The sequence below is a fragment of the Oryzias latipes genome, chromosome 4, assembly GCF_053564925.1.
Source record: "Oryzias latipes strain Hd-rR chromosome 4, Olatipes_Hd-rR_3.1".
Classification (NCBI taxonomy): Eukaryota; Metazoa; Chordata; class Actinopteri; order Beloniformes; family Adrianichthyidae; genus Oryzias; species Oryzias latipes.
Window position 1 is genome coordinate 4,119,107 of NC_136240.1, and position 24,267 is coordinate 4,143,373.

The following is a 24,267-nucleotide window of genomic DNA, read 5'->3' on the forward strand; positions in this document are numbered from 1 at the left end:
CTGCACAGCTGCACGGCCTCACACATTCACTTTAAAACACAGCAATCTGCGTTTTTACATGATACTGACAGCAACATGGCACAGAGCTTTGGTTCGGTACCCATACAAAGTAAAAACTACCGTGAGTAGCACATGTCTCACAACAACAAAACAAGCTGCTTAAATTGATCAAAGTAAATTCAACCTCATTAAATTCAAAAGTCTTGAAGTAGTTCTCCAAGGCATTACCAAAGCATTAAATATACCGTAATTTCCGGACTATAAGCCGCTACTTTTGTCTTGCGCGAACAGCCCTGCGGCTTATTCAGTGACGCGGCTAATTTGTGGATATATTTGGCGGCCGCCTTGAGCGTACTTTCAGTCTTAGAGCATGGGTTGAATGCATAAACCAACTCCAAGCAACAAGTCTTTTGTTTTTCAACATACCTCTAAGCAGCCAAACAGCATGGCCTTGACTTCAGGTCTTAGACACTTCAGTCATGGTTCAACAAAAAGAAACACGCATGCCCAGCCGCATCCCAGAATCCTTTGGTGCTATTAGACTCAACTTGCACGTGATACAATATGACAGCGTGACAGCTTTTAAGTTAAAAGCAATCGTTAAAAGCAGCGTGAAAAAATCCACCATCACCAACGGGTTTGGAAAAGCCAGTCAGCTGCATGACGGAGAGAACAGCGCATGCTCAGGAGTGAATTTACCTCAGAGTCATAGTGACACTAGCCCATCTATTAGCAGCTCCGTAATATACCAGATGATCTTCTAAACGTGCTTTTATTATTGTTATGGTTATTATGAAGCGCCTGTTCGCTCATTTTATTTTTAATCTGTGTGGTCAGTGCTTTTTTGTGGCAGAACGAAGCCGGAAGAACGGTTAGGTGAAGGCTAACAGGCGCTAACAACAACAGTTAGCCTTTAATGAACATAAATCCATGCGGGAAATTCCGCAATCTGCAGCTTGGCTGCACGTAAACATGTGGGAATAACATCAGCCTTTATTTTGTCGGGACACGACTGGAAACACAAATCCATGTGATTGTTTGAACAGTTTCTAAGGATTGAGCAGAATTTTGCTTTGAAAAGCTCACACCGTCACCATCTTCTCCTGCTGCTCGTTCACATAGAGCTGCGGGACCGATGGCAGTCTGAAAGCTCCCACACGTAACAACACATCCGCCCCTCATCCACAAAACGTACAGTATTAAGTCCGATTGCTCTGCACAGACACGATTTCTCCCGTCCACCGGCAGCCGCGCCCAGCGATTGGGCGCAATGGGGACGAAGCGCTACTCTCTGGAACCGCCCTCGCGAGGCGTGTCGGAGAAGATAAGAAGGGGAGACAAGGAGCCCGCGGGGGGAGGGTGGAGCGCATAGGCGTCCGCGGAGCAACAGTGTGTCACTGTTGTGGAAGGAAACTTCTGGCGCACGTGCCGCGCTGAGGCGCGCGCTTTTCAGTCGCCACTGCTTTATTTTACTGGTGTGTTTTTTTAACCAGCCCTGTTACTACCATAATGCTGCCGCGACACAAGCGGAAGGAGAGCTGCTATCCCGTTCTCCCCTCCATAGGGATGGGTACCGTGCCCCGGTATTGAAACAGCCCCGGGGCCGCATTCTTCAAGACCGCAGTATCGTTAAGATCTGACCTGAACGGTTCTGCTATCGGTACTGGAGAAGTTACTTTTTCTTTTTTTTTTTGTGTCCCACAAAATATAAGCGTTATCTGCCATATTTAATTCACCAAGTCAGTCAATTTTCCGTTAATTAATGATGATATTAATTTCGGTATTCTCGTTGAAGCGGAGAGCTCTGTCTGTCTATTTGTGTGCACGGGGGGCGGGGCTGTTGTTCAGACAGCACGCGCCGCGCACACACACACAAGACAAGGCAGCGCACACACAGTCAGTGGCGATCTTGTAGGGGACACGTGAGCGCCCCAGACTAAGAACTAACGTTTCTTCGTAAAAATTATTAAGTTTGCCTACTATGCTGTCACCTTGCTACTACGATGACCGTATGTTGCGCTGTTTGTGCAGAACAGGCTGGGACAGCGGGAGGGGGGGGTGGGGGTGGGGGCGTTGCACGCGGAGCATACAACAAACAGGTAGAGAGGCGGGGCTTAGACTCACCGCTTATGATTCCAGACCCGCGACAAACTATCAGCTGCTTCCTAATACTTAAAAATAATTAATAACTAATGATAGTTGTCATCCGTAAAATTAATATCATTTATTGGGTTTACTGGATTTAAAGAAAAATAAATGGAGTTGGCAAAATAGAAAGGAGTCTGCATCAAAGTGAATTTGTTTCCATCATTTAACTTAACTTAACTCTGGTGTTTGACAGACAGAAAAGTCTATTCAAGGTTGTGGAAAATGGACAAAAGATCAAATGAAACATCACACTCATAAATAATAAAAACAATTAGATTAAATAATTAAATGAATATCCTGTCTGGAACATTCTCATGTATAAAGTAAAATGTTTTGTTAAAAAAAACAATGTTGTTGCATAGTGAGGAAATAAAACACTTTATGTTCTTAATTTGTTATTTATTATTTTTCGTCCTCAAAAAGTATCGATAAGAGTACCGATAAGAGTACCGGATCGATAAGCAGTATCGATAAGAGTAGTAGTATCGTTAAAACCTTAACGATACCCATCCCTACCCCTCCATGCACTGCTGATACTTGCTCATTCTTAAACACTGACAACAGTGTGGCGACCCGGGGCTTAGCCCCGCCTTAAACCACTAAGACTCATGGGAAATGGGGAATCGCGGATGTAAATTTCCTCATCATAACTGAGGGATGTAATGTTGATTATATGGTTACTGTTTGTAATTTTATGTATGATACCTCAATTGTCAATAAGTAAAAAAAAAAACTAAAAAAAAAAAAAAAACTGAGGAACTTGTGAACAGAAGTGAGGTCCATGCTGTTTGGCAGATGTGGGTATCTTCAAATACATGAGATCATGCTATACTGACTCCTCCCACCGTGAGGTTTAAAGCTGCAGCCAGTCTGAGTCAGGACATGCTTTGTTAGGCTGGCCGCGTTCCTTAATGCATGCGGCTTGTACGCTGATGCGGCTTATGTATGTAAGAAGGAAGCTCAACACGTGAAAATGTGTGAGTGCGGCTTGTAATTGGGTGCGCTTTATAACCCGGAAATTACGGTACATTTTACTCCTAAATAGTTTACAATAACCATTATACCCACAAACAAAGGGATGATGGGAAGCTGTTTGGTTGTCTGTGCAACACTGCGTGGCAGTCAGGTCCAAACCATTGGATTGGCAGACTGGGGTGATGGTTCCTCTTTTTATGAAAAGAGAATGGAAGGTATGTTTCACCTACCAGGAAATCACACTCCTCTGTCTTACTGGGAAAGTCTATTCCAGTATACCGGAGCAGAGTTCTGCCAATAGTAAAAACTCAGATTTGAAAAGAGTAAAGTTTCTTTACTGGTTGTGGAACAGTGGACTAGCTCTACACTCTCCATAGGGTAGAGACGAGTTTGTGAGAGTTTGCTCTTCCAGTCCATATGTATTGTGGATTTGGAGTAGGTGTTCAACTACGTCCCCCGTGGTCTATTGTGGAGGGGGCTCTATAAATATGGGGTCTGAGGAGCCTTACTGAGGGCTTCCTTGTCCCTGTATGACCGGAGCAGTAGCTTAGTCCACACAGCCGGCAGTAAGTCGGACCTGTTCCCAGTGCAAGTTGAACTCCGGCAGGGCTACCCTTTATCCCAGATTTTCTTCAAGATCTTTAAGTACTGAATTTTTGGTTGCAGCCAGGGGGCAATGGAAGTCTGGTTTGGGGACCACAGGATTGCGTCTCTGCCTTTGGCAGATGATGATGTCCTGTTGACTTCATCAGGCCAGGACCTCCAGCGTGTGTTAGGGTGGTTCACAACAAAGTGTGAAGCAGCTGGGACTAGGGTCATCACTGCCAAGTCTGAGGGTATGTTCCTGACCAGAGAAAGATGGTTTGTCCTCTCTGGGTGGCTGGAGAGCTCCTGGCTGGGTCAAGAAAGTCTGGGTATCTCTGCTTAAACTGCTGCCCCATAACCCGGCTCCAGATAAAAGGGAATCAAATTGATGAATGGGTTTTCAGAAACATCACCAGCTGTTAACATGGTGAAAACTTGATAAGGCAAGGCAGATTTGCAAACACACCGTTATCTGTTGTTTTTTTTTATAACTGACAAAATGCGCTATATGGAAATGAAATGAAGACATGATTTTGACATTACATACTGAAATACAAAATGTTGATGTACGATAATCTTAATACATTATCCATCTGGGAAATTATTTAATAATTATGTTTGTTACATAAAAATCAGCCAATGTGAACATTTTCTTTAGCAATAGTTTGAGTCAAAATAGCCATAAAACCTAAATTCATCAACACGCCTTTACATGTTAGAGGTGTGTCAAAATTTAAGTTTTTCTGCCTTAATATTATTTTAAAATAATTGAAACTCCCGACACTCCCTGAAAAGTTCCAGCAATCCGCTTTTAAGAAAAGATCTCCCACAACAAACAGCTGAACTGTAATTCACTTAAGTAAAATTGGAGTGAGGCATAAGGCCGAGCTGTGTCAGAGCGTAGTCAAAGATGTTTATCTCTTACTGAGAAATAATAAATAACCTCTAGATGTCAACTTCCTTATCTTCACTCTGGATTATTTACTTAACCTGCTTCTGTTCTGTCGGATTTTACAGCAAATGACAAGCACCACAAACAGGAACAGATTCCACTTTTCCAGACTGGATTATCAAACAGAAAAAAAAATGTAAGTACCATAACAAAAAGACTTCTATGGTAGATTGTATTCACAAGCTTTTGTTTTTTGTTTTATGACAACTCAGATAAACTGGTGTTCATTTTGATCCTTGAGTGGGATTAAAACTCAATATTCAAGAATAAACTGAATCCCTGTTTTCCATGGTACTAGTTCGTCTGTAAATGTTTAAATGTAGGGGTGTAACGGTTAATCGATTAATCCATTTATCAAACCAGTTTGATATATCTGAGGCAAGTTGCCAATCAAATCAATCTAAAGCATTATAATTTTTTTTTTCTTCAAAATAAAATCAGGTAGGTTTGTTTCACTCTAATGTGAAAATGACCAAGTGCATCAGCGGACAACAGGCATCTGATGTCATTAAAACTGATCAGTCCTTTATTCCAGTCCAATGAGTGGAAACACTTTGAATAAAGTCATGTGACCATCCAGTGTCTAGAATGTTCTAAGAATGTTCCCTATGGATTCTTTGGATGTGGAAAAACAACAGTGGTGAACTTTAGGACACTTAAGTGTGAATGGATTTGACATTCATTCTAGTTTACTTGTTTGTTTGGACACAGATTTCATTTCCACCCGACGCAGGACCGCAGCATCTGTACATTGACTTAACACTGAAACTCGTGCGAATGCAGCTTTAGAAAGATGCCGAGGTTGGAGCTCCCAGGAAAGAGGCCTAGAGGTAGACTAAACTGCATACTGTTTATTTCAAAACATACATGACACACACACACACACTGGCCTTTACTCAGCAGAACTCATTAAAAACACTTCCTGGTTTAAAAAAATAAAAAAGGAAGCTGTGCAGAAAATCCAACTTTTATTTAAAACAACACAAGCAGCAGCTGATTGACAAAAATAAACCATCTATGGCATCATTTGAAAACTAGAAACATTACATCGCCTTCACAGCCAAAACACACAAAGGCACCTTAGTAAATCAAAAAATGTTGTAGTGTTACTCTTTCTAAGCAGCACAACAAAGACACTGAAAGGGCCAGGCGGACACCACCAACACTTCAATGTGCCTTTGTCCCTCACCCTTATGACCCTTATGGCTTTGCTTAAATCACAGTTAGCCATTTCATGACATCATAAAATCCCCTGGAGGAAGTGGGCCCAACAACCAGCAATCCAAAACTAGAAAGTTGTTTTAAAAGAGCATGCTGACTTATATTAATCTGAGAAGAAAAAAGTATTAGTGTTTGCAATGTACTCAGATTTTCATTAATGTTCTGTTAAAATTGGATTCTTCAACAACCGCTGGTAAACTATTACTTTTAACAAGACAAACAGTTAAGCTTTGGTTCAATTGCTTCAGTTTCTATTCCTTAAATGAAAGAGCTGCTTGAGGCCTGTCCTCCCTAAACAGGCTTTTATTCAACAGAAACATTCTGTTTTTGCTAAAGTTATAAAAGCAAGAACGATGCATTATCCACTACAGAAACCAACAAACTTTTCTTTTTAATAAGGCAATAAATCTGAACTGAAGCTGATAACCAGAACACAACAATCAGTTTGTCTTGTAGTTTTACCACACAAGAGTGCAACACAAACCCATTTTATCGGCCAAATCCCACCACACAATGACACAATACTATAATATAATATAATAATTTTATTAAGAACAATTATTGTATATTGATATTAAGCATTATTATTATTATTGTTACCATGGTAACAGAGCTACCCCTTAGGCAGAGGGGTAACTTTGAGCCTTTTGCTAGAAAACAAAAGCGAATGGAGTCATGCATGTCCAGTTACATCATTTTCAGTGAAGCGTTTCATAAGATGCAACTTTCTTTGGGCAACTCCAAGCCGTATCATAGAATGCAATGTGACATCTGCATCCTATGATACGGCCTGGACCACCCCAGTCCAGGGTACCAATTGTCTTCTTGATTTGAATGAAGGGAGTTTGCTTAAAACAGATCATAAACACACTGCTGATCCCCTTCTTGGACAAAATTGATATTGGGTGAATAGAAATGTGTCTCGTCTGCTTAAACAGCTTGACCTGTGGTTTAATGGTCAAAAGCACAGATTAAAAACAAACAAATAAGTTAGTCACCATTCATAAATAAGCTCAAATGACGTGACCTTAATGACTAAAGAAGGTTGCAGTGACAGAAGTATTTAGTATTTAAATAAGCAGTGCATCTAATCGGACCCCCCACCCCCTACAGACTGTTAAAAGTAGATGATTTCCTGGCTTGGTGTTGTTAAAAGTAGATGTTTTCCGGCTTGGTGTTGTGTGGGCGGCTGCTACTAGGCAGACACCTTCCGACTGAGACGCAGTAGTCCACCATTACGCCTCTGTGGAGAGCCTTTCCACGGCTGACAAAGTTATCAGACCATTAAATAAACGCCCGCTGTGATGGAACGAGTGCGCTCACATCTACGGACTGTCAACAATAGTTGTGTTTTTGTAAACTTACGCGATGCAACCGGCTCCAACCCTGTAGCTCTTTATCTTCAAATAATTAATCACTGGTAAGCTAGAACATGATGCTGCTAGCGTCAACTTGGCTTGCCGACAACTGTCGGTCCATTTGTCCGGATTCCAAACAAGTGGCTACATAACGAGCTACCAGCACATGATCACTGCTGGTAGTTACGGAGATTACCCGCTGACTAGCTAAACCTGCAGCCTGTGCTGCCTTTAACGGGCTTGTCTTTAGGTCATTTATAGGGGTGTAACTACTGTGCGTTCAAATAGCGACACACAACAGACAATGAAACTGACCCGGTCCGAAAGACCGGGGCGAATTAAAAGACATGCTAACTAGCTAAGTTAGCATGCTAACGCTAACTCTGGCCACTCGCCTGCCAGATAGTCACACTCAAGGTATTCTCTCAAATCCGAGGTTAATTACAAATAATGCCAGTGTTGTTATACTTTTATATTTATGTTACAAATATGCCAACGTACTACTTCATTTAAACAATTGTGGCCGCTCTAAAAAATAAGTCTTGTAGGAAAAGTTTAGGTCCTATTCCTGTACTTAAGGTTTTTTTGGCAGTCTTATCGATAGGTAGGTGTATGTGTGCAGATGAGCCACACAAACTCGTTAGCTCAAATCAAGCCTTGCTAGCTAGCTTAACTTGCATTAGCTGAGCTAACACCGACAGAGAAACTTCCGTCACATTTCAACTCAAATAAGTACCCAGGACTACAGTAGAGCGATGGCGAAATAGTCGGATACATACTTAGAGAGTTTAGGAGGAGCTTGCCCGAGTTACCCTCGATCTTTAGTAGCTCGACGACAGTAAATTGCTTTAGCGTACAAATCCCGGGATCCCCTCTCGTCTCCTGTCCGCTGCCACTCCGGTTGCCAGATAATGTCATGAGCCACCACAGGCGGCGTCATGCTGCGTTCAGAGACAACTCGGAAATGTTAGTTCAGTGTCAGGTGCCAGAGCACAAACAGGGGCATCGCGCGCGCGCACACACAGACACGGATTTTTCTTGTTTCCCACCTTTTCTTTTTTTGCATTGAAGCACATTTTTATTTTTTACTTTACAGACTATATTAAGACTTTCCTCGAAACCACCAAATCAAATTCTAACGAAATGTCCTCTCATGACCAATAAAAGCTTCCATTAAAACTGTTTACATTTTGCTTTATCCTAACAATAAACACATGAGCATAATGAGTTGGGCCTGCAGTATTACTATTATATATGAGGCAAACAGCAATTTGCCATTCACATAGAATAAGATCCTTTTGTACAGTAAGACTGTGGATAAGCAACTTGGAAATAAAGGTCTAAAACTTCCTTAATTGTACTGGTACATCGTTAGCAAACTACATTACCCAGCATTCTGAGGGAGTCCTGGAATGACGCTCAGCTTCTCAGAATGTCCAGGGTGGTTTGAAGATGTCCCACACATCTCCACAAGAACCTGAGCAGAACCCAGGAAGCCCACAATAATCCAAAAAACATGACAAGAAACTCGGATGACAAGGAATATATTCAATTATATTTTATTGGAAAACAATAGAAGAATTAAAAACATAGGAATTGGGTAAAATATGGCTAGTACTCGAGCTCAAACTGCATGTTCTTACAGTGTTTTAAATAGCAAGCATTTAAAACCTACATAAGGTTGCTAAAATAATACATCACACTTTACTAAATTAAATTTATAAAATGTCACTGTACAATAAATGTTCAAGAGGCAAATCTATACAAACATACTGTGAGATATTTTTTTACTATAACTATCATGACAAATTAAAATACAATAAAATATAATCTTAACTTTCCATATCTGCCGAAAGCTCCAAAAGTCAAAATGAAATTGTGAAAATGGATTCTTCTTTTTTATGGCGGTTTCTTTATTTAATGAGGATTATTTTTTTTAAAGGAAGTAAGTCAAGAATTGACGTTCCACTGTAGCTAAATGTTTTTTTCTGTTCAGCTATGAAAGAATTCAGACTTTGAAATCAGGACTTGAGCTCTAGTTTTCCTATTCTGTTTTCATGAGGGGGGGGGGCTCTTGTTAGTGACCTATTTTACAGCGAGTACACATCACTAACGTCCATGCATGTTTAAGAGCGCCACCATCCATACAAAAAAAGGCAAAATATTTACCAACAATTACAAAAATAGCAACACAAATAAATTATTTTTTTCTACATTTCTATGCCCCCCCAACTAACCAGCTGTTTCCAATACATGGGATTACCTCCCAAAAACAAGCCCCCCTTAAATGAATAGTCCCCATATCAGAGGCTGTGAAGCCTCGTGTACATTACCTTGTGTCCTTCACTCTTCAAGAGTTCAATTGTGCCGTACAAACGACAGCGCATTTAGAAAGGGTTCAATACAACAGCGCTTTGAATTATTGTACAACTTTAAAAAAACGACGTTTTGACGACCAGGAACAAATCTGGATGAGCAAGAAGAGAAGGTCAACTCATGAAATCCTCCCACGCTGTAGTGGCTGTAGGAGGTGAATAGGCGTCAGAGAGGGTCCACCAGATACCGCTGGACACTCCAGGACTCCTCATAGAAGGCTAGCAAGGCTGGTGGTTGGACCATTCTGGGCTTGAATCTGAACAGGTGGGGGGCCATCGGTCCACTAAAAGAAAAAAAGAATCAAAATACCTCAGTTTCAAAATAAACAGAAGCTGAGAATCCTCATTTTGTACTCCCATACACTATTGTCACATTTACAGATTTGTCAACTTGAATTTTTTAAGGATGTTTATTTTAAATGTCCAGTTGGGCAGATATGAAAGTATAGGAGATCCACCAGAGCAGCCTCAACGGGAGAACATGTGTCCAAACTGCCCTCTCTGAGAAAACCCAGGGCTTTAGAATGGGCTCCCTGTCCAATAATCCTTCTACCTTGGTTGTTCTTGGTCATAGCTTTGGTTTAAACTAAACTTTTAACATCACTGTTGCATTTAGCTGTCCCCTAATACACAAAACCAGTGAGACCCCCCCCAAACTGGAAAGCCAAAAGAACTGTTGAATAAACACGAAGGGAAGGGGATGAACGTTTAAGTCTGGTTTATTGCACGGTCTAGTTTATACCAAGGTTACTACTTATACTTCTGAGTGGCGTTGAAAAGTTTCAAGCCTGACACGATTGTCTCCAGAATTTCGAGGACTTGGATTTGCAGCAAGGACGACACCTTGCTCATACCCCGACTGCGTCGGCGAACGTGCAGGGACACGTGAGACAGAGGAGGAAGTGGTGAGTTCCTCCACGAAACACAAGCACCATTTAGCATTATAGAGGCAAATTCCATTCTATAGTGCAAGATGTGCATATTTTACATGACCAAGTGCACTTCAGGTACTTCCACATGTCAGTTGAAGTATCATAGCGGTTGTGGCATTTCCAAACTTCCTGATATACCGTTTTTTCATTGTGCTAAAGACAATTTTCTGGGTTGGGTTTGCTTCAACATTGCACATGCTAAACACTGGAACTACAGAGTGAATTACACAATTGGTGGCTGACTACACACCTTTTTGCCCCATTGTAACTTTTGCAGGCGATTGTGTCACGGGTGTAAAATTTCACTCGCGTTCATCAGCTTGTGTCACCTTTAGCAGTAATTGGGCTGAGAGAGAATGAATCGCTAGGACGTATAAACCGTGCACCGGGCCTTTTCATTTTCTACGTTGTTCCAGATGAAAGCCAATAGACTTCAGGTTATTTAGAAAAATAACAAATGATACGCATCATTTACTTGGATGGCGTTTTTCTACCTTCCTCAAAGACCCAAAGCGCTTTACAGTCACAGCCCCATCCCCATACTGGTGGCGGCTCCGCTGGCGCCAGCCGCAGAGCGTTTGGAGAGGAATGTTACAGACCAGCTGGACCCCTTCACCTCCCTGCCACAGAGACCCTTACCGCTGAACAGACCCCACATTTTCTGCTGACGTGTTGTGATTGTGGCTCAAAGGTTGGTCAGTAATTTCTTTTAGAACACCACACACGGTATAAGGGCGGCAACAAGCTTCAGTTCTTTTTTTTTGCTTTAATGTTTATGGAGCCACAATACCGGCCAAAACCAGGACGTGTGGAGGTCTTTCTAAGGCTACAGGTCTTTAGCACATCAAATAACCATTTTCCATTGAGATGCTCTAAAATAATTCAGCTTTTCTTCTTTTAAATGATAATAATTGTAGCTTCTTTTCTGTGGATGAAAGGATCTTAAAGTTTTGATTGTGATCTGGGAATCTACTCGTTACTTAGAAGCTATTTGGTTTAGATTGATGAAATCTTCGATCAGGAAGACTGACATAACGGCTGAAAGCTGCGTCACGTACACTGATGAGGTTATGTTCAGGGAGGCTGCAGGCAGCGATGTGGTCCTGAAGGAGCTGCTGAGAGAAGTTCTGGTGCATCTGTGCCGCTTCGTGGGCGTCCATGTTGTTTCCAAGAGCTTTGTTCAAGTCTGCAAGTACAACATAAAGTCACAATCTCTCAACCAAACTCACCTCTCAGCAGGTTTCCCTATCTAAAAAGGCCAGTAGGGTTGACTGTTATCAGAGAAACGCATCTTTTTACTCAGCTGGTCACATGACATCAAGAGAACATTTGATGAACCCACAGACAGATGGGGTTATAAAGCAGATCAAGTGAAACGTGGTGTGAGATAGAGCCCTGCGCGGGACTATTTTCTTCATCCCGCTCCCGCCCGCGCCCGCTGAATTTCTGACCAATCCCGTCCGCTCCAGCAACGTATGCGTTACACTCCCGCCCGCTCCCGCAATATGTATGTCCACTCCCGCCCGCACCCGCAAAACTCAGAGAATTTAGTCCCGCACAGTAATAGAGATGCATTGATTTTGTATCGTCCCCCGTCCCGCAGGAAAAAAACACGTATTTTTATTGATATTATTAAAGAGATTCATGTCCCTCCTCCAGCCTCATCTTTTGATGCATTCCTCTTGTGTAATGTGCAACTTAAATATTAAATATATTTTCACAAATCCTGTTCGGTTAAAAGTGTCCGTGTGTGCGCGCGCAGACAGACGGCCTGAAGCGCGCTCTTAGTAAGAGGCGGGGCGGGGCGCACCCCCAACATCAGGTTACATGACAGAGCCCATTGGGCGTCTCTACCTGGTGCGTTCACAGAGCTTCAGTACATAAGAATCCAACAGCTGCACAGCCTAACGTAGACCGCTAACATATATTCATGAGATGTTCATGGCAGCACTGATCCCGCGGGGTTTATTTTTTGCCGCCCGCTCCTGCCCGCAGCACAATCCAAACCGCCCAATCCCGCGAGATTTGGGTTGGGTCCCGCGGGACCCGGCGGGACCCGATCCCAATGCAGCCCTCTAGTGTGAGAGAGGGATGATGGGAAAGTCTGTACACTTTCTAGTGAGCTGTGATGTTTTTCCAAGAGTGTCTCTTAACTGCAATAAGTCAAATTTGATAAACCCACAAGAACCCATTTTTCCTTCAATAGAAACCTATATGGAAGTCACACCCCTGATGTTTTTCTGTTGCACTGACTTCACCCCATGGGTTCCTATGGCTTAAACTCAATGACCACTGTTGAAATTTTTCAGTTCTAACCAAAGAAAACTAGGAATTTAGAAGCCAATGCATAAAGAAGGCGCAGCACACTGTCGACTTTCAAGGTATGTCAAGTCTGAAAATGAGGTGGAAATCTTTCAGAGGAACAAATAAACACCATGTTGTACCTTTTAGTAGGGCTGAAGACCAGAGCTGAACAGACATGTCAGGAATCTTGCTAGCCAACTGCATGGCAGGCACAACCATGTTGTTGCTTTCCTAAAGAACACAAAGACAGAAAAGCACATTCTTAAAGGATTTGAAGAAACTATGACCACGCTTTGAAGACACTGATGAGGAAAGTCAGAATGTTACTAGAAATCTTCTGTAGACAGACGCATTAAAGAAAATCTGTTCTGGAAATGCTGTGATCTTCACGGACAGAAGAGTGTTTATACGGAGAAGACATCAGAAATGACTGAATCTTCCAGAATATTAATAGGAGGACTGCAGGCCAAAGGCAATGAACCATTGGGAGGCATAAAGCAGATCAGAGAACAGGAGCAGGACGCCAGTGGGGATCTACAGAGAACGAGTAGAACGAGATGAGCTGGTGGCTGTGGCTTGAAACCGGACATTTTTATCAAAGTATAGCTAAAGAAGACATCAGCAAATCAGACAAAAAAGACTGAAAACATGATGATCAATGGAGAACAGTTTGTTTATACAAAAAGAAACAGCAGTCAAACCAGAAAAGGCACTAAATGAACATGGATCCTTGATTTCCACGCTTCCTTGCAAAGAGAGTCAGTCCATCTAAAACGACCTTTTCCTGGTGGTGGTACGGCAGAGGCCTCTCTGAAAGTTCTCAGAATACCAGGCTACTGAGGAGGAAGTAGGAGGCTGCCACTGCTGGGCCCAGCGCGGTGGCTGAGAGCCCATCCTCCCCCCTATCCCTGTTGACAACTATGCCCCCCCTCCAACCTGGTTTCCTCTAACCTTCCTGGCCTTTTACTGATCAGCTGTTTTTATGGCCAACCACAGATGTGCTTCCCAAACCAAAACGGCTGAAACGTCATTTCTGACTCGCCAGCCAGCATGTTTTACCGGCCAAACGATGACCCTATGTTACAGAGAAGCAGCGCATCCTAACTTTATCATTCTGAAATGATAACATGCTGAATGCTGAGAAGAGAGGAAGTCAAAACAGAATTCAAACTTAAAGACAAAAACTTTCTGGTTGGTTTGCTTCTTTTCTGTCAAACAAAAAGTTCGAAAAAGTTTAAAACTTCAAAAATGTTTGATTGAAATTATAAAGATTAAACCCCTTTATTAATTTCTAATCAAAGTCTTTTTACTTTTGCCACTTTCACACCGTTTTCTTTTGCACAGCGGACCAACATTTCATTCTCATAAGGAATGAAATGTTTTTTTTTTACATTTTTTCTTAAGAAAATGAAATAGCAGAAACGGCATGAACACGTCTGTAGCTCTGTCGTGTCCTCTAACAGTAAAGTCAAATTCAAAGCTGCTGAGAAAATGTGGACAGATTTACTGAAGGGGAGCAGATTGACAGACTTTTTCCTAATTCTGCCTCCAGGTGATTCATTTTTACATGAAATGAGAACAAAAACAGCCTAAAAACATGATCATGTTGTGGATTCTTGTCATTGACAATAAAGATGCAGCGCTCTCACGAAGGGGGGGGGCGCTGTAATGTTACAAAGACACTACTAATAAAGTTTCATACAAAGTGTCTCTTATATTTATAAAATACAGTTTTTAATACATGTTCTATGAATTAATTTTGTTGCTTTTATCTGCCACGTCTTAAAGTTCACTCTGTGAAAATATAGTCTGACATTAAACCATGATCACATGATCAAGTCCCGACTGGGGGACCTGAACCAGAACATCAATGGGGGACCTTTCTGTGTGGAGTTTGCATGTTCTCCCCGTGCATGCGTTGGTTCTCACCGAGGACTCTGGCTTCCTCCCACCGTCCCAAAATATGCTTCATTGGTCACTCCAAATGGTCCATAGGTGTGAATGTGAGTGTGCATGGGTGTGTGATATTGTGTGACCCTGCCAAGGACTGGAGACCTCTCCAGGATGTCCCCTGCCTTCGCCCACGAGTGGCTGGGATAGGCTCCAGCAGCTAAAGCGCCTTTAGTTTGTGCCACTGACCCTGTGGTTTCCCAGGACGTAGAAAATGTGGCCCAGCAGAACCAGAGAGCAGGCGGTCAGTCTGTTCAGATCCTCGGCATTAGACATCTTCAAGGTTTCCCTCAGAAAACGCCTGAAAGAACAAAAACAGTAGGTACAAAGCAGATGGTTTCGTCCGTCACACGTCAGGGTTTTAGCCTTACTTTGCCTCGTTGTAGCGTCCCTGAAAGAAGGAGAGGAGGCCCCTGATGTAGAAAGCTGCAGCGCGGAGGCAGTGGGAGCTGAGGAGACCCAAGACAATGAGAAGATACGGACAAATCCACTACTTTAGGATTGACTGAACTGAATTTAGGATTCTGAATCGAATCTTTGAAAGCCGTGGTGTCATTTCTTACCTCACAGGGAAGTTATGATCAGGATTTATTCTCTCCAAGAGACTGTACAACTGAAGGAAAGAACGTCAAATAAATTAGGACACGGATACTTCTCCTCACAATATCCATTTGTACAATCTTCTAAAATAAGCTGCCAAAAACTCTGATCTCTGAATAGTCTGATCATCTTGAAATGGGGCTCACTGGTGCCCTCTAGTGGAGAAGCAACGCAATGGCAAACTACCCCAGAATAGGTGTTAAAAGGTTGAAGAGATTTATGTTTCCATAGCAATGTGGTCTCTAACTGGAAGATTAAAACATCAGGCAATAGAAAATACTATTGAAAAGTATTTATTCAAAGTAATATGCCATGATATTTAGCTAGCTGTAAGTCAAGCAAAGAAACGCTCTGACTTCACTGACCTCCTGGTGTCGGTTTCCTTCCCTTATATACACACTGGCCAAGTTGGTTACGATGTACGTCCAAAGCTCCTGGTGTGTGGTGAGCTTCAATACATCAAGCAATGTAGACACGGTTTAAGCAACAAGCAGCAGCATTTAGCAAAACAGACGAGCATGCGTGATGGGGAAGAATTAGCACGGACTCACCCGCAAAGCTGTGGTAAACTGTGCTTCTGCGTTATCCATGCAGTTCACGGAGATGCAGTACAAACCCTGAGACAGGAAAACCACAGCAACGTTCCTGTTAAAACTGGTGTTTGTGCTCCAGCTGTCTTCAGTAACCTCACAGCTACACTTCAGCAGGTCCTTACAATGACGACATTCACGCCAGCACACTGTCCCCTCAGTTATTGTGGTCGATACGTTCCAGAAATAACCCGCCACAGGTGAAATCCATCAACATTTCCAGATGTTTAAAGGCAGTAAAGCTCCTCACTACACACTGAATCCATCTTTATTAGACATGAGCAGTTTCACACTTCTCTCTCTCTTGGTTAAATGACCTGTAAGTGTGTTATAATGTCCATTCCTCACTATAACCAAGCCCAAAGTGGTATTTTGATCTTTTCATGCATCTCTAAGTATCCCTCTAAAAACCTGCCCGGAGCACGAGCCCCTCCCAATCCAAGAAAAGAAGAAGAACCGCCCCTTCCAGGAAGTGTCTGCACTGCAAGCCCCGCCCCCCAGTCTTACACACCCACTTTTCTCTGTGGAGCTAGCAGTGATCGGCTAAACACTTTCATTGTCTATGCACTATATGCACATCCATCTTTGCTGAAGTTCGGAAGTTGTTTTTTTTGTGGGTCAAACACACAGACGCTGCTAAGGCAGACTCTAGGATGATGTCATGAAATGGGCGGCGCCCACAAGGAGCCAAAGGCGGAGCCTCAGAGATCCAGTCGTCTTACTTCGGGATGGGAAATAAGATGTGGAAATAAGTCATGTTTCATTAAAGAATGTTCTTAAACGTTCCAAATATGATCGTATTTATGGATATAGTTTACTCTGAAAGGATCTACATCAGGGGTGCTCATTACGTCGATCGTGATCGACCGGTGTCTTCAAGGACATGAGGGCAGATCACAGCAAAGATAAAAAAGTACTTCTAAAAAAATCCGTCAATCATCAAAATCCTCAGCAAGAAGTACGGGACTTGATTGACATGCAGAACGGCCAATCGTCCTCTGAAACATAAGTCACTGCACATGCGTGTTTAAATTCACTGCCACTATTCCGTGGCACGTGCTTCTCATGAAGCCAGCTGGCTTTAGAAATGCCATGCTAACGCCAGAAAAGTGTGAGCATCCCTGGAAGTTCAAACGTTCATAGAAAAAGAAGTTCAGGGTTAAAGACTGAAAACAAAGATCTGGGGCCTCATTTATAAAGGTTGCGTACGCACAAAAGAAGGCGTACGCCACTCTCTACGCAATAGTTGAGATTTATAAAAAGAAAACTTGACGGGACAATGTGCGGTCCTTCACGCAAGCTCTGACCCAGGCGTACGCACAAAAACGGGTGAAATGAGAAACGGCGACACCGTCGGCAGATGGAAGAAACACGTGAAAGTGAAAATGACAATACTGCCTCTCAGAAATAACATGAAGACTTCACAAAGCAAGTCTGACAATTAACAGCCTACAGGAACACCCGTTTGATCGATCAGCAGTGAAAACAAAAAAAAAAAATCAAACAAAAATTACAACAGAAATTCAAATGAACACTTATTTGCAAAAAGAAAAGGGAAATATATTCTGCAATATTGGCATGTTGTGCAATTCATCCTCATAAATAATATAGTTAACAGAACGAAATAATGAATAAAACTGATATTCCCTTCAATGTGTCCGTCTGGCGGAGCAGATATAGGTGCGTGCGGACGGACGGACAGACATATTAATTGTCCACTGGGGAAAGTTGTTTTCATATTAAAACATTTCTTCATAAGCTACAGAATTATGGTATTCATGCATATGCCTTTAGTTTGTTTTATTTTTGATGAAACAATGTATGGCGTATGTCTCAACCATTCAGAAAGCAACAAGAAATTACATTTGCGCTGATCAATTTCCCATTTCCACGTGGATTATTACTGACATCTGTAGCTTGTCAGATGTAACTAAATGAATGGAAATAAAATGCCCCATCACAATGCGTAATGACGCACAATGGCTGATCTTGCGCTCTTAGAAGATGTGGCAAATGGAAGAATTCGGAGTGAACGCATCTTTAGACAGCAAGAAGACTTGCTGGCAAACGAGGACGAGTGGCTTATGAGCCGGTTCCGACTTCCTTGAGCCGTCCTCTTGGACCTCTGCGGGCTTTTGGGCCCGGCGTAACAGAGGAGCACTCGGAGAAACCACGCGTCACCCGTACATCTGGCTCTCCGGTGCGGAGTTAAGTTTTTTTGATTTCCTCTCTGTGTTTGCCATGGTTTTGCAATCAATGAATATTCATTTGTGGGCGTTTCACAGACTATTTATGGGCAACTATAGGCGTGTCATGAAGCCGCAAAAGCTGCGCTGCATTTAGAATCGGTTGTGATTTATTAAGGGAAAGATGCGTAGGATGTGCGTGCGCACGGTTTTATAAATCCGAATATTTCTGTGCGTACGCACGTCCTATGTTTCATCTGTACGCCACTTCTGACGCAAATCCTACGCAAAGTTTTACAAATGAGGCCCCAGATCACGATGAAGATTTATGTAACTCTGGCGAGCTGCTCATGCAGCGTCTCTGTACAGAAGACATGGCATGGAAGAGATTGATTGACAGGATCAACAGCCAATCAGGACGCAGAACACAAAGTGCTGTTTAAGGAAAACAAAAGGTGCTGAAAGAAACCTCAAAAGGTGAACCGCGATACAGCGAGGGAACACCGTACACGTTATGAAAAACTGGTTTTCACCGGCGCTGCATAAAAAATTACTTTGGAATTCTTTTAATTCATTCTTTAGAAAACGGATTGGTCCAACCCATGAAGGGATTTTTAAAAACAACCTCTTGTATTTGCAGCCAAACAAAAACAGCTTTTGTCTATAAGTTATTTTAAATCATCTGTTTAGTTCCACTAGTGATGTCTAAAACATGAAGAGTCAAACATCTTCTTGCTGGAACTTTTAGTAACTGATTCCTGTTGACTCTGAAACACATCTATTGTGCATCAAGGTTTGCTAAAATGAGCTGCTTCCCATACTTACCAACAGTGTGTGCAGCTGAGCAGCGTGGTTGGTGAATAACCTGGGGGACTGTTGGCACAGCTGACAGACCTGTGAAATCTGGACAGACAAAGACAGAAAGCTGCTGAGGCCTGCAGCTTCAGCTCCGTGTACGGTAAACCACCTGAACCCTCCCGTTCCAGTGTGGTTTTTAGGATGAGACGTCCTGAAAACAGGACACAGCAGAGGACTGTGAGGAGACACCGCCTACCTCCTGTAAAGCAGTGGCCTTGTGGCCGGTGACCAGGCGACACATGATGATGTGCTCCAGCAGAATGACTTGAAACGTTGAGAGGATGGGGCTGCAGTCCAGCACTAGATGAAGAGATTGACAGGCGGATTCAACAAACGATCAAACAACAGTCCAGACTGTGGGCAGGTTGGCCATCACTCCACCTACTTTTTAGCTTCTCCAGTTGCATGAGGGCCTTGTCCGTGTACTTCTGAGCTTTCTCCAGATAGCCTGCTTGCATGGAGTGCATGACCGTCACCTTCAGGACAAAACTTCGCATTAGTCTGCACTTCACTGAAGCAAACATTACTGAATGGTTTTATTTGAATCAGTAAAGTATTTATGCTGTTCACTACTTCCATAATGACTGAGGCTGTTGTTTCAATGCATGGCTGTAATAGAAGTATTAATGACCTAGAGTGATACCTAAATGGATTCATACTAAGGGATTTGAGTCATGTCAGGAAGTACCATCATCCCATGGAAAGGGAAACTCCTAAAAGCCCTCACTGCTTTTTCTGCAATGCAAAAATGTAGATTGATTTAGCATTACCAAATATACGAGGACACACATGTGCTCCTTGGGGAGCCAATGGAAGAGATCAGCCGGGTTGCTGGGTAGAATCTCGTCGTCGTGGAGTGTAGAGATGGTCTGGATACACTGCTGCAGCTGCTTCAGACAAGGCTTCACACTCTTGACCTGAAGACACGCACGGTTTGTTAGCAGGGCCTGTTTTTGTACCAACAGCTCCAGGTTCAGGAAACAGTTCCCACCTGTCCAGCATCCAGGTAGTGAGTAACCTGTAGGACCAAGAAGAAGACCCGCAGAGACTCCTTCTGGATGGGGTTTCCCTGCCAGTTTTCCACGATGGTTCCACACAGCGACAGAAGAGGATGCACCTCCCCGAGTTTCCGCTCCATCAAAAGCAACTGAAGTGTAGAAAACAAACATTCACAGCATCATATGATGGCATTGTTCTCCATTAGACCATCAATGAAATGTGCTGTTATGTTCTGATGAATGAAACAAACATGTCAAATAAAGCTTTTTGGCTGCAGGAAATAAGTAAGAGCCTCCTAATCAATGGCATAAATACTTTAACGATATCTAAAGCCCCCACTCCACCATGTCATAAGCCATGGTTGTGGGACAGGATGAGATTACTGGCATGGATCAGACTGCAGTTCCTTTGAAGCTCGTCCGGCCACCTTAAGGGACGTCATGCGGTAAATGTATCGTGAGGTATTTGTAAGGATAACGGAAGTTACACACACTTATGTCGTACAGGTGATGCTGCTGTACGATGTCCTGACTCTAGCCAAAATGTGGTGAGGGCCTTGGACTTGTGAATCACAGGGCGACCATGGTGCAGTGGTAGGGCGGTCGACCAATGATCGTAAGTTTCGAGGTTCGTTTCCTGCCTTGCACACCCACGTGTCGAAGTGTCCTTGGGCAAGACGACCCCCCCTTGCCTCTGGTGGAAGGTTGGCGTCAGTGTTTGGCAGCGGAGCCGCCAACAGTGTGTGAATGTGTGAATGGGACTGTGACTGTTAAGCGCTTTGGGCCTTCAAAGAAGCTAGAAAAGCGCTTTAAAAGTATACACCATTTACCATTTATCACGTGATAAACACGTGATACTCTAAGACGCCTGTAGGATGTCCACACAAACGACACATTTCCCTCATTCTAACAGTCAAACTGCATGCAGACGCCAAAACCTCGTTTCCACTAAGCGGTAGCGTCCCGTCTAGACAAGCCTGGTTTTTTAACCGTTTCCATTATAAAATGACCCATTAAGCTGGACCGAATTGTACCATTTTAGGCCCCCATTGGCTGTGGGTCCGTAGAAAAATGGAACAGACCGGTTAGGGTGGAGCTACTATTGGCACCCATTCATTGGTCAGTACAGCAAAAGAAAGCTCCAAGAAGACAGCCGCTCTTCGCCGCCCACAATCTGCTCTCTAACAACATTAAAAGCTTTGTTTATACGAAGTAGCAAAAGCCAATGAGCTGCTGGAGGACCTCCATTGTTGTCGTAGTTAGCTTCACTCCACATGCGCCGTGACGGCCCAACTTGGAGTGGAAACGCTCACTTGAATTCCTTGGACCATTCTAAACCATACCGGACCAGACCGGACTGCTGAGTGGAAACCAGGCTCAACAGACTCCTTGCACAGGGTCAGGGGTGGCCTGTACGGTGAGCCCTGAACAGGTTTGACCATTTTTTCTCCCACAGACAGCCTGTATCCGCCCCTAAGGGCATTTGGGGTTAAGGCCGACACTAAACAGCAGGAGTGGTGTCTGTGTTCAATAGAGAAAGTCGCAGAATTCAACCCCACAAAGAATCTGCTGGGCGAGCTGAGGAAGACTTTAGGACAGCCGTCGATAGATAAAACAAGAACCAGGTGAAAACAGATGCAAATCCAGAAAACTTGACTGTGAAATTGCAGATACTGCCGATTATAAAGATGCTACAGCAAAAGTGTCATGATCAAACAAATGAGGGATTTTTTTGGGAGGTGGACAGTGCAATTAAGACAAAAAATACTCAAACTCACCATTCCTTTACTGAGAAGAAATAAGGCCCTTTAAAAGAAAAAAAAAAAACAAATCATTAGACATCTAAAACATAAGATCTTCTGCATCTTTTAGAAAATTGAAGTTGGAGACATAAACTTGAGCTTGGTTGACTTTAGTTTATTCCATGCTCCAGGTGAAAACTCGATTCCGATTGGCTGCTGGGTGTGCATTCAAAAGGAAAAACGCACAGTGATAACCGCGAGCCTAAAAAAGTAGTTCCGGTCACCTAGCTTAAATGTTCTGTATCACTGCTCTGGCTTCTTGAAAACAACCTTTAACTTCATCGTCTGGACAAAAACAGGCGGTAAGAGGAGAACTTTCTCTCTGAACTGATGCTTTAGGCCATCGGGATGAACAGCATATGGATCGCTTTACTTTGCCGCTGCAGTCGAGATCAGAGGTCGGATCGGCGCGTTGTCACGTTAGCGTAACAACTATGCAACAAATAGTCCGTTTTTAGTGAAAACAGCGATCCAAACCAAAAAAATAACCAGAATAAAAATACTAAAAAACTGATTAAACAGTTATTTATTTCATAAGTGACCATCGTATGGGTGGGTTAGTGGCACACAAAGTCTGCATTATCAGAAATTAAGTTACTTCATGTCGGAGTGAGCCTGTTCTCATTTCCCCTGATCTCTTTGTTTACATTCTCTCCCACTAGCTTACAGCTCCTCACATCGCCAACCGAACATCATCAAAATGGTGAGCAGTAATGGAGCTATCCAGACGTAGAGTTTAGATCCGGATTCCAGGTCAGACCAGGAAAACGGAGACGTTCATGGATCTATTTGTCTGACAGCGGATGATCAGAATGGAGCAGAGCAGGGAGCTTGTACCATTGTAGCTTCTACATCAAGCTTTTTCAAACTGCATTTTTCATCTGCTCCTGTTTCACAACGATTTGAGTAAAGAAATCTTCAGAAATGCATGTTGAATTTTCTTTACATCCTCAGAAAAATGCCACAAAACTTGTTCAAAACAGCTTAATCATTGGAGTGGGTCTTTAACATCTACACATATCTGTACTACAATACATAGTACTGTGTGAAGTACACCAAAAATCCTCTGGAATACCTGGTGTATTCGGAGCCCACCACTCTGGCATATTCGGCTCCAACACCTAGAAGGTCACAAGCCGACACCAAGTCTTTCTCCAATGTATGAAGTTGCTACAAAGATAAAAACATCAAGGGAAAGGGAAATGAACTTCATGTCTAGTAGAAAAACCTCAACGTAAATCACAAATCAACATAAATCAATACAAAACAAATGTTAATGATTGCACGTGTGTGTGTGTACTGGGTCTTACAGGGCTGACCCGGTCTACATGAACCAGTGCTACATACATACCGCTAACTGGAACAGCAGCCTGCAGTGCCAGTAAGGAGTCTGCTGGGAGATCTGGATGGCTTTGCGTAGCAGAGGCTTTGCAGAGTCCACCATGTTCTGAAACGAGATCATGGAACCACATGAAGGCTCCACAGAGGTCCACTTCCGCCGGTTCTCTACCTGTCCACTACAAACCTGTTGGCAGTAAAGTTCGGACAAGATGCTGGCCGCTTCGAATTTCACATCTTCAAATTGAGGGACTTGCTGAGATATAAACCACTGGAAGAACAACGACGAGCACAGACAAAGGTTGCATTAGTTCTCATTCTCACCCAACAGTGGACCACAGTAGACCACACCGGAGGAAGACCGTCTGAGCCCGAACTCATAACAACAACCAGCGAAGTCCCTTCAACTCTAAACGCGAATTTTCAACAAGCTTCTTGCAAAAATGATCTTCAACAATGAGGAGTTAATTGAGGACTTCCGCCGATGGCCGTTCCGTGCGCGCGCGGCCTACACCGTTCCCGCTCTACGCAGCATCCCCGCTCTTTCCCAGATCACGCGCCCCTCACCGCTTGCTCCAAATGGTTGCGGGCCAGCTCGCTGTTCTTGGTGTGATGGTAGAGAACGGAGCCCAGCTGAAGGTGTGTCCGAGCCTCGATCCTCTGTGGAGGCTTAAACTGAAACACGGCCTGGAGACAATGCACACACAGTCGAATTTTGGGCGGACTAGAGGTTCGAAAATGTTCCGCGAACCCGAGAAGGGCGAGGTACCAGCGCTCAGGGGCCTCTACGTTTGACGCCATTTTCCCAGACAACAACAAGTATTTCAGCGCTTATGACGAGACCGCGGGTTGCCAGGTATGACGGAAATTTAATGCATTTGCTTTTTGCATTTTCCAAAAACCAATAGTAAATGGCGTATAGGATCACAATTATTAAAATGATTGATGAATTTGCATGTATAGTAAAACATTAACATTTATTTTTTTGATAGTGATACTGCTCAGTTTGCTTCCACGGGAATTTACTTTTTTTCAAGTAAAATTAAGGGGAGACTTTCACAAAATATTGTACTTGACAATACATCTACAGACTTT

General features: G+C 43.1%; 2 protein-coding genes across 6 annotated transcripts in view; both read right to left on the minus strand.

The window, feature by feature from the left end:
- The window catches only part of gatad2ab (GATA zinc finger domain containing 2Ab), a 29,783-nt gene extending 21,496 nt beyond the window's left edge, over positions 1-8,287 (minus strand). The window contains exon 1 of one of the 4 annotated variants that reach the window (XM_011473505.4): positions 8,019-8,287. Coding sequence is in view for 2 of the 4 variants with exons in the window: in XM_078945489.1 (XP_078801615.1) it covers positions 8,052-8,179 (128 nt within the window). In the remaining 2 variants the exon portion in view is untranslated. The remainder of the gene's footprint in view (positions 1-8,018) is intronic. The other 3 variants (XM_011473510.4, XM_078945489.1, XM_078945488.1) reach the window with 3 other exon arrangements.
- Positions 8,288-8,782: 495 nt separating this feature from the next.
- On the minus strand, positions 8,783-24,065 carry mau2 (MAU2 sister chromatid cohesion factor). Of its 2 annotated transcripts, XM_078945490.1 has the most exons (19): positions 23,942-24,065; positions 23,740-23,859; positions 23,360-23,443; positions 23,186-23,281; positions 22,910-23,004; positions 21,811-21,838; positions 20,026-20,181; positions 19,805-19,951; positions 19,420-19,510; positions 19,231-19,334; positions 19,002-19,079; positions 15,952-16,017; positions 15,766-15,849; positions 15,364-15,413; positions 15,172-15,249; positions 14,990-15,101; positions 12,991-13,081; positions 11,605-11,732; positions 8,783-9,898 (listed from the first exon to the last, which is right to left on the minus strand). In XM_078945490.1, the coding sequence occupies exons 4-19, from the start codon at positions 23,276-23,278 to the stop codon at positions 9,824-9,826; spliced, it is 1,476 nt and encodes a 491-aa protein (XP_078801616.1). In that variant the 5' UTR covers positions 23,279-23,281; positions 23,360-23,443; positions 23,740-23,859; positions 23,942-24,065; the 3' UTR covers positions 8,783-9,823. The 2 variants fall into 2 exon arrangements, with proteins under 2 accessions (XP_078801616.1, XP_004067642.1); XM_004067594.5 differs by having other exon boundaries at positions 23,740-24,014.
- Positions 24,066-24,267: the final 202 nt, after the last annotated feature.